Source organism: Crinia signifera, chromosome 11, assembly GCF_055691185.1.
Source record: "Crinia signifera chromosome 11, ASM5569118v1, whole genome shotgun sequence".
Taxonomy (NCBI): Eukaryota; Metazoa; Chordata; class Amphibia; order Anura; family Myobatrachidae; genus Crinia; species Crinia signifera.
The window spans coordinates 53,822,756-53,839,873 of record NC_139227.1 but is presented as its reverse complement, the minus strand read 5'-3'; the positions used below and the strand labels follow the sequence as shown (position 1 = coordinate 53,839,873).

The 17,118-nt window shown below is 41.8% G+C and overlaps 1 protein-coding gene across 4 annotated transcripts in view; it reads left to right on the top strand.

Moving 5' to 3' along the window:
* Positions 1-17,118, top strand: part of VAC14 (VAC14 component of PIKFYVE complex) — a 119,134-nt gene that overhangs the window by 31,560 nt on the left and 70,456 nt on the right. For 3 of the 4 annotated variants that reach the window (XM_083164492.1, XM_083164491.1, XM_083164490.1), the window contains exon 4: positions 10,547-10,609. In XM_083164492.1, coding sequence (XP_083020618.1) covers positions 10,547-10,609 — 63 coding nt within the window. Of the gene's footprint in view, positions 1-8,868; positions 10,433-10,546; positions 10,610-17,118 lie in introns of those variants that run through there. The other variant, XM_083164493.1, reaches the window with a different exon arrangement.

Genomic DNA, 17,118 nt, shown 5'->3' with positions numbered 1-17,118 from the left:
AATTTCAAATAAATATAGTCTCTCATGCACTAACAAACGAGTCCAGATAGTCTGTTTCTTCCAAAGAAGGGTGGATAGTTTTAAGATCATAAATGTATCTAATTTCTCTTTTAGCTAAATGTATGTCCTTGTCCTTCTTTCTCCTTAACCAATGCAATAGCACAAAACATTTTGATACTTTCTGCTTTGATGTTTTTCTTTAAAATGTTGGGAAAAGGGATGGTTAGGATTTCCATTTAAAATATGCCTTATATGTTCTGCCCATCTAGTTTTTACGGGGCATTTGGTTCTACCTATATATGCAAGGTCACAGGCACATATTATGGCATATATGACATAATTGGTGTGACACGTGATAAAATCATACATTTTTATGGTAGTTCCATTGATATTAAATTATTAAATTCTACATATTTGGTAACTGAACTTTTACATGATTTACACATTCTACAGTCTCTGCACCGAACCCTTAATAACAGTTTCCTGTCCATATGTAGAGCACTGGATACGTATTGATCCTTAATGGTAGGTGCTCTCCTGTATATAAAAGTGGGTTTCGGTGGTAATACTTTTTTTTTTTTTTTATTTCATCTTTTAAAATAATAATCCAATATTTCTTAAACTCCTTCTATTTGCTTTTGTCTCTTATGATAACCAGTGTTGAAAGAAATGGTGTAATTCTTTTTCTTATTTATTCCTTTCTTATTCTCCACCAAAAGATTATTTCTACTGTATCTATATCACCCACCTCTTCCGTGATATTTTGTAATTTGTTAACTTCATTTTTTTTTTTTTTTTAGAAATGATTTTTTATTAAATTTTCTGAAATGAAATTTACGAAAGTTACAGATTTACACTTATTTATGCATGCATATAATAAGGATCAAGTGTTACAAGCGCATTACATAATTTACATAATAGTATTTTGTCTAACAAAAGTATTAATGTTTCATACTACATGTCCTTATAGACAGGGTAAATATAATAAATCCAATATAACTCAGTCTGAATATAATCTAATTAATCATTTAAGATTTACTGTAGATCAAGGTTTTCATGTATGTAATTTGTAGTATCCTATCGATTACAGTATATCTGTAACATAATATTTCTAAATCTATATAAAGATTCCTATACATCCTATGAGACAGGCAGAAAGGTAGGGGAGGGATAGGGATGAGGGAAAATGAAAATAGATGTGTGTAAAAAAAAAATATATATATATATATATATATATATATATATATATATATATATATATATATATATATATATATATAGCAGCAGTTGTGTAGCCCGGCACTCATGCCAACAGGAAAGGTGGCGATGTTAACTTGCCCGGGTGCCCGTACAGAGAAACGTAATTAAAACTTTTGTTATCTACAAGCCCCGGAGTGACGTTCTACTTCATTGTCTATATATATATATATATATATATATATATACATACGGATACAGTGTGCACAGGCACTCTCTCAATATCAACTGGTTCAAAATCAATGAATGACGCTACAACGGTAGGTACTGTCAACGTTTCGAGTACTTAGACTCTTTATCAAGACATAAAGCAAAAGAAGACATGAGACTTACATTTATAGCAGTGATCACAGATACAGACACCAATGCACTCAGCAGCTCCCAGCGTGTGCGCCCCACGGGGTTCCCATGACGTCATACAGGCGCCGATGCGCTTGTCTGGCCCGTCAGACAGGAGAGAGGGGGGCGTGAATCCAGGGGAGAATGCCAGAGAAAAATAATCATATAAACACCTAAAAAGAAAACAGTGCAAAAAATTAGTGATAATGAAAATTAAAACATACAGCGCTAATCCACTTAATAATGCTGTGCATCGGATAAATTACTTAATCAAGAACAAGCAATTAAATTACTGCTACACACCACAAATGATGAGGTTAAAGTATAACTTATGTATCGCTCAATGGGATAAAAACTGGAGAGCGGGTGCTGAGATCAGCGCATGTAGTCAAAACTGTTGACTTGAAGTCGTAATGTCACTACTAGTGGACACACCACTGGCATAGTGGTAAAGGATAAGGGAAAGAACATGTTAACAGAATTAACAGCGGTGGAGTGAATGCAATGGGTCGACATGCGGATATGTCGGCATTTTTACAAAAAGCAGGTGAATGAGAGTTGTTCATTCAAACCGTGAGGGTGCACCGTCTGTAGCCGGTGTATCCACTTCGCCTCACATTTCAACAGCATCTTGTTTCTATCACCCCCTCTTTTGTTGGGAGGTACGCAATCGATCATTTTATAACGGATGGATGGCAGGGTGTGTTTGGATTCTCTGAAGTGTCGTGCAACCGGCTGTTCAGAACCCTTGCCATCCAAGGCCGCCCTGATTGCGGACCTATGGTTGGCAATGCGTTCTTTGAATTGTGTGGCAGTCTTGCCTACATAGAATAAGCCACACGGGCATCTTATGTAGTAGACAACGTACCTACTACTACATGTTAAGGGGTGCCTGATTTTAAATTTTTCACCTGTCCGAGGGTGGAAAAAATTGTCACCAGTTTCGAGGTTAGCGCACGTAATGCACCCAAGACATTTGTAGTTACCATTCTTCCTGCTAAGGAAGTGCGTTTGAGGGCTGGGGTCGAAGTCACTAATGTCGTTGTGGACAACATAGTCTTTGAGGTTTTTACCCCTCCTGAATGATGGCAGAAATTGACTGTCTTTTAAACTGGGCAGGGTTTTATTGGAAGCAATAATTGGCCATACTTTTCTGGCCGATTTAACAATGGAGTGGCTTTTAGTAGTGAACTTTTGGGTCCACACTACTTTGTTGTCTAATTTTTTGTCCGTGGCGGAGTTAAGGACTACATTTCTGTCTAGTTTAAGGACTTTGGATTTGGTATTTTGTAATAATTTATGGGGGTATCCTCTTTTGAGGAAATTGATGATCATGATATCAATTTCGAGTTCAGCGGCTTCTTTACTGCTACTAATCCTAAGTGCCCTTAAAAACTGAGAATACGGGAGACCCCATTTCAGAGATGGGGGATGGTGGCTGGACCCATGCAACACCGTGTTGCGGTCAGTAGGTTTCTTGTAAACGGTGGTGATGATGGAATTATCATGGGCAATATTAACACATACATCTAGGAAATTAGTAGTGACAGGGCTGCAATTATAGGTGAATTTAATTGATTGATCACTTTCATTAGCCCGGCACATAAATGAATGAAATTTTTCAGCACTGTCTAACCAAATTAGGAAAATATCGTCGATGTAACGATAAAATACATGGATCACAGACGATATCTCAGGGTTACTGAAAAAAATGTCATTTTCCACTTCATGCATAAATATATTGGCTAAACTAGGAGCCACGCAAGAACCCATAGCCACCCCCGAGCACTGTAAGAAAAATTGATTGTCAAATAGAAAATAGTTACGAGATAAGGCAAGATCAAGCAGTTCAATGAAGAACAGAGCATCAGGACCATTGTACAGGTTACTAGACAGTACCGCTCTTTTCACAGCTTGGATACCTCTTTGGTGCGGAATAGAGGTATACAGTGAGACAACGTCTATCGTGCATAGGAGACTGTTGGCTGGAAGCGTTGCAATGTCGACCAATTTCCTCAGGAAGGTATTAGTGTCTTTCAGATACGTGGTTTGATGTTGCACAACAGGCTGAAGGAACATATCGAGGAACTGTGCCACCGGGTAAAATATAGAGTCTCTGGCAGAAATAATCGGCCGACCAGGGGGGCATCTGGCATCTTTATGAATTTTAGGGATTGTGTAAAGAAGCTGTGTTTTAGGGAAGTCTGTGGTAAGAGCAGAGCGAACTGATTCTGGAATGATGCCTGAAGAAACTCCTTGTTGGAGTAATGCATCCAACTCTTTCTTAAAGGTGTTTGTGGGGTCTCCATCGAGTTTTCTGTAAATTTGTTCATCAGCCAACTGTCGTAGTATCTCAGTCTTATAGTCAGATGTATTTTGGACTACTAGTCCACCGCCTTTGTCGGCTGTTCTGATAACAATATCAGTGTATGAACTCAAGTTTTTGAGCGCAATCTTTTCATCAAGCGATAGGTTGTAAAGAGTGTTAACTTTGGGATCATCAGGTTTAGAAATGATGTTATCAACATAATCGGTGAAACTCTTGATAGCAGGGTTGTTCGAGTAGGGGTCAAATACAGACTTTTTATGAACCTTCTGCGGAGGAGCTGGGGTTGATGGACTGTCAGTGAAGAACTCACGCAATCTGAGGCGTCTGCCAAATTTAAACAAGTCTACTTTGTCATCAAATACGTCAGGGGTTGTAGTAGGGACAAAAGTCAAACCTTTATTAAGGACACTGTGTTCGCATGCAGTGAGTGTTCTGGAGGAGAGGTTGTAGATTATGTCCTCCTGCCGGTGTTCTTTTTTCGTGAGCCTCGCCCATTGTCCGCCTCTCCGGACTCTAGGACGTCTGTTGGTCCTCTTCGTGCTCGGGTTAAAACTCCTAGAGGGGGCCGCTGGTTGTTGCGGCCTCTGCCTCTTGGCGGTTTGACACATTCTGCGTCACTGGACGAAGGTTGATCACTAGATCTGTCAGAGTCTCTTTGGAATCTGCGGCGGTAATTGCGGCGGGAATCAGAGGTCTGTCCCCGACTGTATGCCCAACTATAGACCTTGTACTCCTCGTAGTCCCTGTTCACGGTGTCACACTTGGATTTCTTGAAAGCTATCAGCTCTTTACGATATTGGTCGATTTGGGAGTTCAGATTGGATAACCAGTCTTGTGATTTATCCAATTTAATGGTATTAAGATTGGCAGTTTCAAATGCCGAGATCTTTTCTTTAACAATGCTTAGTTCTCGTTTCGATTCCTCTATAACTAGAAGGATCAAATCATAGGAACATTTGTTGAGAACAGCTGTCCAACGTCGGCAAAAGTCTGGGTTGGTGCGGCTAATGGTGGCCGCACCATTGCACCATATCCCCACCATTGGCCGCACCAACCCAGACAGTATCCGTACCTATCCCTGAAGGGAGACAGTGCACCTTTCCAAGCTGCTTTTCTCTACATTGAGTGCCGGGCATTGCAAGCCTATATATATATATATATATATATATATCAGCCTGGCACTCCTCTACAGGGGTTCAGCTGCCCCGGTGCCCTCTCACGCAACTGGTATAGTAAGTCAGAGAACAAACAGAGGCACTCCGGCGGTCTTGGAAAAAATCAAACTTTAGTGTCCCAACGTTTCGGGGTTAGCAAACCACTTTGTCAAGGTGTACAGTGTATAACAGCAAATGACATACCTTATATATGTGTGCGGTGAGGCAGGGACTCCCGTAGCTGCGGCGGGCGTGAGGCATCACTTCCAGGATGTGCGGCTGGCATCTGCCGTCACATCCGGTTGGTAGCTGTGTGTGATCATTGGCCGGGCCTGTTGCTAGGTGACGGCTCCCCCGGCAGACGCTGTCAATATAGTCAGGAGCTGGGTATTGATATATATGGTGCCTGTGCGCCACGCTGCAGTGCGGGGTTCCCTGGTGAAACATAAACATATACAGGAATTAGTTATAAGAGCATAACAACATATGCATATAGGAGCTGTCCGTAAACTTGCAGCTAAAACATTTGTAGTGATACTGGTGATTAAAGACGTATATACTGGGCAAATAGAGAACTTAACTGCCATAATGGATCTAGCACAGTGTTTCCTTTCTGTAATTGGAGATGTCCGTATGTACAAGAAAGTCTTTCAGGTTCTTTCCCCTGTTGTAGCACACCATGGGTTTGGAATATTTGAAGCAAGGGAGTTTTTTGTCAGTTGAAATGACAGGCCACAGAGCTCTGGATGCTCGGGGTATCACAGGGCTTACGGTGTTGTATTTTGATACCCAAGGTATCACTGATCTTTTTTTCCTTTAGATGCGGTTGTAGCAATTGGGCCCTGGGAATGGATAGAACATCCCATTTTTGTTTGATGAGTTCCCTTTTGTCATAGCCTCTGGCTACGAATTTGGACACCACGTTGTCCAGTGCATTGGGTACTTGTGTCGCATTGCTGGTGAAACATGTCGCTCTGATTAGCTGCGATCTTGGCAGGCCCCTGATTTAAGGCTCTAGGGTGGTGGCTGTTTGACCGTAACAGGGTGTTCCTGTCGGTGGGTTTTGAATATATGGCCATGTGGATAAGGCCCTCTCTCAATGTTACTTGGACATCCAGGTAATTGATGGTACTTTTTGAATGTTGGTACGTGATTTTAATTGGGGAGTTCCTTGAGTTCGCCTTCTCGAGTGTTTCCAGTAGACTCTCTTCTCCCCCTGTCCACCTGAGGAAGAGGTCATCGCTAAACCTAGAGTACATCAAGATGTGCTTCTTTATATTGGGGTCACTGAAAAACATCTCTTCTTCCTCGTAAAACATGTAGATGTTTGCAAATGAGGGCGATACATTGCTCCCCATAGAACAGCCATTCAGTTGTAAGAAGAATTCGCTGTCGAATAGGAAGTAGTTGCGTTTTAAAGTTAGATGGAGTAGGCGTAGGAAGAACTCAATGTCAATGTCCATGGTGGATTGCTTGGACAGGAAATCGTGCATGACTTGGATGCCTTTATCTTGGGGGATACTCGTGTAATGACTGGTTATGTCGATGGTGCACATGATGGTATCTGGTGGTACTGGTCCCACCTCCTGGATTTTCAACAAGAAGCTGGTGGTGTCCTTAATGAAAAGAGGGTGTTTCATGACTAATGGCTGTAGGATCGAGTCCAGGAATTGGGAAATCAATTGGTAAATATATATGTATGTATGTTTAGGTCAGTGTTTTTCAACCACTGTGCCGTGGCACACTGGTGTGCCTTGAGCTGTTCTCAAGTGTGCCCCCAGATCTAGAGATGCCCAAACCAGTTTACAGCCACCACCAGTTCAATTGTTATTTACTGGTCTCTTCTTTTTATGTAAAGGGCCAATGTATTTTATTTTTGTTACCTGTATATGGGGGCCAATACTGTAGGTTTGTTTTGTTTTTCATGAAGGAACCAATGTGTTTTGCCCTGTGGGGATCTCATGGTGTGCCTTGGCAATTTTAAAATCTTATATAGTGTGCCGCAAGGTCAAAAGGTTGAAAATCATTGGTTTAGGTACTACATCATTCATTGCATTACACAGAGTGTAAAATTACTAAGCATTGGTAAACATTGCTATTGTTAGTGCGGTCTGCTGGACCAGGCCAACGTACCTCCCTAGGGAGAATGAAAATTTTTCAAAATTTAAAGGCCTTTATTTTAAGAGAAAAACTTCATATCCTTTTTATTGAAAACTTCTCCACCATTTATTTTGCCTGTTCTTCATACTTTTCTTTGGTAGAGCTGTTTCGTCTAAGATGAGTAAATTGTCCGTTAGGAACATTATCCAACCATACTGGTAAATGATTGCTAGTCCTATTAATATAAGTATTACAGTCATTAGGTTTATTAAAAGTACAGGTTTCTATATGTCCATCCTTGACTTCAATGTGCAAGTCCAGGAACTGTACAAATTTTTGAGTAATATCAAAAATTAGGACAATATTCATTTGATTGTTATTCAAATGGATACAGAAGTCTTCAAGATCTTTTGTACTTCCTCTCCATATAAAAATAACATTGTCGATATACTGCCACCAGTGCACCAGATTTGTGCCCCAGCCATGCCCTGCCCATATGTGTGAATCCTCCCACCTGGACATGAATAGATTAGCATAGCTGAGCGCAAATCTGGTTCCCATGGTGGTACCGACTCTCTGCTTGTAATATTGCCCATCAAAGTTGAAATAATTGTTTTCTAAAATGAGTTCTACCTTCCACAATAAACCTCTGCATCCCTTTGTTCATTTCTGTTCTTTGTAGGTTTTTTTATGGCTTCTATCCCTAACCGATGTGAGATAACGAATAGAGGGATGATAAGTCTGCTGTTATGAGATAATAATCCTTGTCCCACTGTACCTCTGATAATCGATTTAAGGCATCTTAAGAGATGCAATCTTTCTGTAATAACCAATGGTGGTCAATTTAAGCCGAGGGATTGGCCGTAATAGAATTTGTGGCTGCCACAATTGGCCTGCCTGGAGGTTTATCAATATTTTTATGCATCTTTGGTAAAAGGTACAGAACTGGGACAGAGTAAATTTCATTGAGAAAATCTTTATCACTTTTATTATAGGTGCCTACCTCGCAGAGTCTTTCTAGGAGTTCCTTATATAATTTGAAACTGTTGTTAGATAGGTCTCCCTTTAATTTTGAATTAGTGACCCCATTATTCAATTGTTGCATACCCTCCTCTTATATATGCGGTGAGTTTCATGATCGCAATGCTGCCCCCTTTGTCCGGGTTTAATCAATGTCCCTATTTTTCTGTAAGGACATAAGTGATTCCCGCTCGCTTTTGGTTAAGTTATTCAGGCGATTAGGTGGCAGCATTTTGACCTTGTTAAGATCTTCCAAAACACTTTTCTGGAACGTCTCAACGAAGCAGCCCCTATTAAATGGATCAATTGTATTTTCTGTATTTGGATCTTCATCTGATACACCGAAAAATCTCTTTATGGATAATTTTCGTATGAACTTTTGAAAGTCTATGTAAAGATCAAAATTATTAATATCATTCGTAGGGAAGAATTTCTTGCCTTTTTGTAAGACTTTCTGTTCAATTTCATTCAACACATAAGAACTAAGATTAACGATTTTAACACCTTTTTTATTTTTCTCTCTCTCAATGTTTTTCTCACTAATATTCTCATTTTCACTCCTTATTCTTGTGGGGCTTTTTTTCGCTATTTATTCTTACCTCATCAGGTCCCTCCTTTTTGTGTTCTGATTGGTTTTAAGATTTTTATATTCCCTCTCATTTTATTTCTATAGTCTCCTCCTTTTAATTGTATATCCTTCTCAACCTTCCTTTCCCTAAAAAAGGTTCCTCTGTTGCAGGGAGATATTCATCATCTCTCTGGTTTCTGAAATCCTCAAACCTATTATGTTCAAAGGATGGTCTTTAATCGGTTTGCCTATCCTGATTCCACTTTTTTATATAGGTGGAGTCAAAAAGTGGTAGGCCTGCATGGTAGACGCCCTGTCAACCCCATGGCCGTCTGCTCTGATGTACGCCTTTCCCCCGATCTCGCTCCTCCTAGAGGTACTTCGCAAGTTGAAGGCGGAAGGGGGCACATTGATCCTGGTGGCCCCACATTGGCCCAGGAGGATCTGGTTCTTGGATCTGCAGGCCCCTGGATCCTGGTGGCCCCTCCGATCAGTCTGCCTCTACGTCCAGACATTCTCACTCAGGGATTGTGTCTACATACAAACTTGCAGCGTCTGTATTGGACGGGGTGGTTATTGAGACCTCCTTGTTAAGAACTAAAGGCTAACTCAAGAGTCATCAACTATGCTCAGGGCCCACAAGCCTTCTTCAGCTGGTGCTTACCATCAAATGTGGCGGGATTACTTTTCCTGGTGTCGCACTCACCGTTTCAATCCCAGGATTTACCGTTTGGCTAGGGTTCTGTAGTTCTTGCAGAAGGGTTCGGAGGCTGGATTACGCTGGTCTTCTTTGAAAGTACAAGTTTCGGCTCTATCCATCTTGTTCCGCAGGAAGTTGCCATTATTACAGGATTTACGCACTTTCATGCAGGGTGTCCTGTGTATCCAACCTCCCTTTGTTCCCCCAGTTGCTCCGTGGGATCTTTAACTGGTCTTTGCTGGCTTACCTGGAAAACCATTTTCCTGTTGGCCATTGATTCGGCCAGGAGGGTATCTGATCTGTCGGCTCTGTCCTGTCAGTCACCTTTCCTAATCTTCCATCCTGACAGGGCGGTTCTTCAAACCTTTCCCCCAAGTTTCATGTCTACCGGATGCCTCTCCCGAAAGTCTTCCCTAGATGTGGTTCATGCTCTGTGCATCTATGTAGGCTGCACTAAAGCTCTTAGGAATTCGGACTATCTCTATGTCCTCTATGGCTTTCAGAAGAGTGGTCGGCCTGCTACTAAGCAGACAATTGCCCGCTGACATGGGCACTTCCCCGCCTTTAGGCTACTTTAGGACATCTCAGCGTTAGCTTGTGACTCCTGACGTGTCCTGAAGAATTAAATGAGATTTATGTCTAACCTGTTAAATCTTTCTTTGAGGATGTCGGGGGCCACAGGGATCCCTCCCTGCCATGCCTGCTTTAGTTCTGTTACTGTTATAGTTGCCTAGCTCCTATGCAGAATGTGTTCAGAATGTGTTTCTGTATGGTGCTTCTCTTCCTTCTCTCGTCTCCTGCCTTGTCTGGTTAACAAACTGAGCTGCCTAGAGGAGGGGAGGAGCCTGGTCTGCCTGGGAATCAGAAGAAGTTTATCATCTTGGGTGCTGGAAGCTTCTCTCCCACTCCAACTACCCAGAATTATACTGTGGCCCCTGACGTCCTTGGAGAAAGAGATTCAACTGGTAAGACCTAAATCTCCTTATTGTCTGTACAGTTCTGTGGAATATGTGTGCTCTATACATAACTAATAGATAATGGAATTAATATATAATACATTTGTGTCCTTAATTTTCCAGCTCGCGGCTGATCCCGACCCAAATGTGAAGAGCGGCTCTGAGTTACTGGACCGTTTGTTGAAGGTGTGTCTTACTGTATGTGTGAGACACCCGCAGTGTGTGTATATATTTATTATTATTATTTTTATTATATTTATAAGGCGCCACAAGTGTTTTGCAGTGCTGTACAAAGGAGTACCATATAAGTGTCAAGGGGTCATAATAATGGGTTGGGATCGTTAATCGACCATAACTAGGTCAACACCACTAGGTTGACATGGGTCAAGGTCAACATGACATTAGGTCGACGCTAGTGTTAGGTCGACAGTCAAAATGTTGACATGGTTTTTATTACCCAAATGGCGACAGTCGACATGGACACAGTTAGAAGTGCAACGCATCCCCTCGCATCGCTCGCTTCACTCGTGATGCTTCGGCCACACTAATTTATTCTCCTACCACACCCCAGTGGATGGTAGGGCATGAAATACCGCCTGTTGGCTCAAAAAAACAGTGAAAACCCCCATGCCGACCTTGCTGCATGTCGACCTAGTGGTGTCGACCCAATGCTTGACAACCTAGTTACTGTAGACCTAATGACCGTATCCCCATAATAATTTGGACACTCAGTGTGTGTGTGTGTGTGTCTCTCTATCTATCGATCTATTGATCTATCTCTCTATCGCTCTCGATCTATCTATCTCTCGATCTATCTATCGCTCTCGATCTAGCTATCTCTCGATCTATCTAGCTATTTCTCGCTCTCTATCTAGCTATTTCTCGCTCTCTATCTAGCTATCTATCGCTCTCTATCTAGCTATCTATCGCTCTCTATCGCTCTCTATCTATCGCTCTCGATCTAGCTATCTCTCGCTCTCTATCTATCTATCTCTCTATCTATCTATCTCGATCTAGGTATCTCTCGATCTTTCTCGCTATCTCTCGATCTATCTAGCTATCTCTCGCTCTCAATCTATCTAGCTATTTCTCGCTCTCGATCTATTTAGCTATCGCTCTCTATCTATCGCTCTCTATCTATCGCTCTCTATCTATCGCTCTCTATCTATCGCTCTCGATCTAGCTATCTCTCGCTCTCTATCTATCTCTCGATCTATCTATCTCTCTATCTATCTATCGCTTTCGATCTATCTAGCTATCTCTCGATCTATCTAGCTATTTCTCGCTCTCGATCTATCTAGCTATTTCTCGCTCTCGATCTATTTAGCTATCGCTCTCTATCTATCGCTCTCTATCTATCGCTCTCTATCTATCGCTCTCTATCTATCGCTCTCTATCTATCGCTCTCGATCTAGCTATCTCTCGATCTAGCTATCTCTCGATCTAGCTATCTCTCGATCTATCTATCTCTCTATCTATCTATCGCTCTCGATCTATCTAGCTATCTCTCGATCTATCTATCTCTCGATCTATCTATCGCTCTCGATCTATCTAGCTATCTCTCGATCTATCTAGCTATTTCTCGCTCTCGATCTATCTAGCTATTTCTCGCTCTCGATCTATCTCTATCTATCTCTCTCAATCTAGCTATCTCTCACTCTCTTCACACCAGAAAAGATTCCCAACAAAAACTCAGAAGTCCTGCGCAACAAAATGTGTGCACAATATGGGCAAGCTGCTAGGAGGAGGTCCGATCCCAAATACTGCCTTTCCCTGTGACAGTGGATAGAAATCTAGTGTACGGGTAGGTATCCGAAGATACCAGATTTTGGGGTCGATCCTCAACACCAGCGCTGACTTAAAATTATAAACCACACCTCCCTTAGAGAATGGTGGCATCTCCTCTTCTCCAAATATAGAATCACTTAATGAGAAAACCAGGCACCAGTCAGGTCATCATCTGTCCGGTCCACTTTTTCAATAATTCCCTCAAGGAAGAGAAAAGGCATAATAGTGCAAAACCTCTTTATTACAATGACATGTATAAAACAAAACAAAACAAAAGAATCCAGGAGATGAAAAGGCTGGAATTTACCAGACAAGCTGGAGAACCAGATGGATATGGCTATCAAATAGGCATAAGGGATGGCGAGATGTTTTTCCCGAGTCAACCACCGCTATAGTCCTAGTTGTGTCCAACCGTCTCAAACTCCTGGTCCAAATGAAACACAGCTGCTCCGCTCCGACGCGTTTCGGACACCAAATGTGTCCTTTTTCAAGGAGTATAACTTTTGCTGTGTATTCATCCCCTTTTATAGCAGGGAAATCATGGCAATTTCAGTCACCTGATGCTCCCGCGACTTCCGGTGACGGACTTCCGGTTACCTCACTTCCGGTCGCGGCTATTTGAACGCATCTTGCGTTCCACTTACAGGATGTTCTGCAGTGTGTCTCCGCTATTTAGTATTTATAATAAGTGCAACACAGTGCTTCATTTTGGTTCCTGATGCTCATCATGATTCCGGACCGCAAATGGCTGTCTGGTATATACAGCATTCACTTTTCATTAGGATTTTATTGGATCCCAATGATAATAGAGTGGAATATGCGTCCGGAAGTTCACTATAAATATACAAAAGTGCAAATGAGTACAATGTGTGCAAATCACATATAAATACATATAAAAATATTATAAAAATATATATATCATATAAAATCAATCATATATATATATATATATATATATATATATATATATATATATATATATATATATATATATATATATATATATATATATATATATATATATATATATATATATATATATATATATAAAACCAATTACATAAAAGCAGTTACTTTATAAAAACCATTTCACTTCAAAATCGCAGTTCAGGCCCTTTTGGTTTCAGTGTATCAAATTTATAAATTAATTTCATCTCCTCCCTTGCTAAACAGGTGGCTTGGTTTTTATTTCTGGGGCCAGTATGAGCTATTTTTATGCCAAAAAACCTGATGATGGCTGATGGTGAGGAGTTATGAAATAGTTTAAAATGTTGCGATAAGGAATGGGACTCTAGTCCTTTCCTTATATTATTTAGATGTTCGCTTAAACAAATTTTAAAAGGGCGTGAAGTGCGACCCACATAGAATTTATGGCAAGAACATTCTATGCCATACACTATTGCATGACATGCAACACTAGTAACATAGTGTATGGCATAGAATGTTCTTGCCATAAATTCTATGTGGGTCGCACTTCACGCCCTTTTAAAATTTGTTTAAGCGAACATCTAAATAATATAAGGAAAGGACTAGAGTCCCATTCCTTATCGCAACATTTTAAACTATTTCATAACTCCTCACCATCAGCCATCATCAGGTTTTTTGGCATAAAAATAGCTCATACTGGCCCCAGAAATAAAAACCAAGCCACCTGTTTAGCAAGGGAGGAGATGAAATTAATTTATAAATTTGATACACTGAAACCAAAGGGCCTGAACTGCGATTTTGGTTTTTATAAAGTAACTGCTTTTTATGTAATTGGTTTTATTTATATATGATTGATTTTATATGATATATATATATATATATTTTTTTATATGTATTTATATGCGATTTGCACACATTGTACTCATTTGCACTTTTGTATATTTATAGTGAACTTCCGGACGCATATTCCACTCTATTACCATTGGGATCCAATAAAATCCTAATGAAAAGTGAATGCTGTATATACCAGACAGCCATTTGCGGTCCGGAATCATGATGAGCATCAGGAACCAAAATGAAGTACTTTGTTGCACTTATTATAAATACTAAATAGTGGGGACACACTGCAGAAGATCCTGTAAGTGGAACGCAAGATGCGTTCCAATAGCCGCGACCGGAAGTGAGGTAACCGGAAGTCCGTCACCGGAAGTCGCGGGAGCGTCAGGTGACTATAATTGCCATGATTTCCCTGCTATAAAAGGGGATGAATACACAGCAAAAGTTATACTCCTTGAAAAAGGACACATTTGGTGTACGAAACGCGTCGGAGCGGAGCAGCTGTGTTTCATTTGGACCAGGAGTTTGAGACGGTTGGACACAACTAGGACTATAGCGGTGGTTGACCCGGGAAAAACATCTTGCCATTCCTTATGACTATTTGAGAGCCATATCCATCTGGTTCTCCAGCTTGTCTGGTAAATTCCACCCTTTTCATCTCCTGGATTCTTTTGTTTTGTTTTATACATGTCATTGTAATAAAGAGGTTTTGCACTATTATGCCTTTTCTCTTCCTTGAGGGAATTATTGAAAAAGTGGGCCGGACAGATGATGACCTGACTGGTGCCTGGTTTTCTCATTAAGTGATTCTATATTTGGAGAAGAGGAGACGCCACCATTCTCTAAGGGAGGTGTGGTTTATAATTTTAAGTCAGCGCTGGTGTTGAGGATCGACCCCAAAATCTGGTATCTTCGGATATCTCTCACTCTCTATCTAGCTATCTCTCGCTATCTATCTATCTATCTATCTATCTATCTATCTATCTATCTATCTATCTATCTATCTATCTATCGCTCTTGATCTCTCTCTCTAAGCACCACAGTGTAAACGGTGCAAATCCCTGATCTGACCGGGCTTGGATCCGTGTTCCAAATTCTGGGTCGGATCTGGTATTTTTGGTGTAAAAAGGGTATAAGTGTGTGTGTGTTGCACTTTTTTTGGGTGTGTTTTGTACTGCTTGTGGTGTGTTGTGTGTTACTGTATCTGTCCAATGTGTAAGTGTGTAGTGTGCTGTGTGTGCGTATATGGTGTGTGATGTGTGGTCTATGTATTTCCCCAATTATTCCCAATTGTTGAAGGCCTCCACCATAACGTTAGAATGTGTTTGCATTCATAAGCTGTGTACACACGGTGCAATATGAGCGACCATATTGCCAATGATTTGTTGCAGCGATAAATCGCCGGGTGCACGCACCCGTGTTCAGCCTCCTAATGGTCGCTGGTCTGCTCTCTGAGGCTCCCCTGGCAGAGTCTCCTGTTCATCAGCGACCATCTCTGGTCGCTGATGAAAACTGGACACTGAGCAATATATTGCACCGTGTGTACACAGCAATGGTTTTCCAGATCGTCAATCTTTTCTCCCACATCCAGCAGGGGACACTGCCTTTTAAACCATGGGGATTGGGATGTGGTCTGGAGGAGCCGACACTTTCAGAAAATTTCGGCCGCTGGCTACGTCCCCTCCCATTCCCCTCCAGACTGCAGTCTTTGGAAAGAAATGTCCGGAGGAGTCGCGCAGCGTGTTCTCCGGCAGTCAGCTTACCCTGCTCAGTCGGGCGATGACGTCACCAGAAGTGATGCACTACAGGTGCCGTAGAGGGTAACAGGAAGCCGGTAGGGCAGTTTCCTGTTATGGGATCTGTCGGCTGATGGAGGCGTCCTGTATAATACAGGGCACAAAAAGCCCACACATTGCCTGTTTCTCAGTGGTGGCGGCAACTTCCGGTGGCAGGGTCCCTGTGCACATCAAGCAAAACATTCTCGCCCATACATCCAGGTTGGTGGTCTGGGGAGAAGTCTGGTGTGGGTGGAATCTGGGGAGGCTGCTTTCCCCCAGTTCTTTATTCAGGCTCAGGTCTTTTCTTCACTTGAGGTGTGTTTGCATGGTTGAGTGTATGATATGGCTGATAGAAGTACCTCAAAAGGTGCACAAAAATTGTATACCTGCAAAAAGTGTAAGGTGCAGTTTAAGCAGCATCTTAAAGGTGTTGCTGTTTGTGAGACATGCTATTGTGCTCCCCAAGCTACAGGGTCACACCAGCAGTCATCTAAGCTCACAACAGTACTTGCTAATTTGGCCGCAGAGCTGGCTGCCTCTCGCAGAGAAAGAGAGGTGTTGCAGGTTCAAATTGATACCCTTTCATCAGCTAAACCTCCATGGGCCAAGACTTTATTAAGGTCAGTGGACAGTTTAACCAAAGCTTTTTCCTCATCGTCTCAGGCTACCCCTTCATCTCCTAGGAGAAGGGGCCCTGCTGTGCTACTACAATCAGATGACGCAGACTCCTCAGAGGAGGAAGGGGAAGTTTTTTTATTGAAGGATGTTTATGAGCCTCTCATAGATGATTATGTTGAGGAAGATTCTCAGAGTATTGATGCCCTAATTAAAACGGTCAAACAGACCTTGGAATTGTCGGATCCGGAAGTTCCGGTTCCGGTATCCATTTTTGGAAGGACCCCTAAACAGGTGTGTTTCCTGGTGTCCAAAAGGTTTAAGGTTTTATATCCTTTTTTACAGGAGGCAAGGAACAAATGGAGTCCCCTTCTCCAGCAGACACTTCTGTGTCTAGGTTATCTAAGCTTACAACTCTTCCTATTCCAGGAGCAGTGGCGCTTAAGGAGGCTCCAGACCACAGGTTGGATGCCACTCTTAAATCCATGTATTCGGCCTGTGGTTTTTTTGTTCAGGCCTGTGTAAGCAAGGCCAATGAAAGATGGGAGGACGAGCTGGCAGCTGGGCTAAAAGGTAATAGGCAGAGAGATGAATTAGTGTCCTTGGCTCAATATATCCAGGATGCGGCCGGATATCTGGTAGAGGCTGCTACTGGTACGGCGGCATTAGGGGCCAGGATTTCAGCATCTGCTGTCTTGGCTAGGCGATCGCTATGGCTCTGGTTCTGGCAGGCAGAGGCAGAAATCAGGA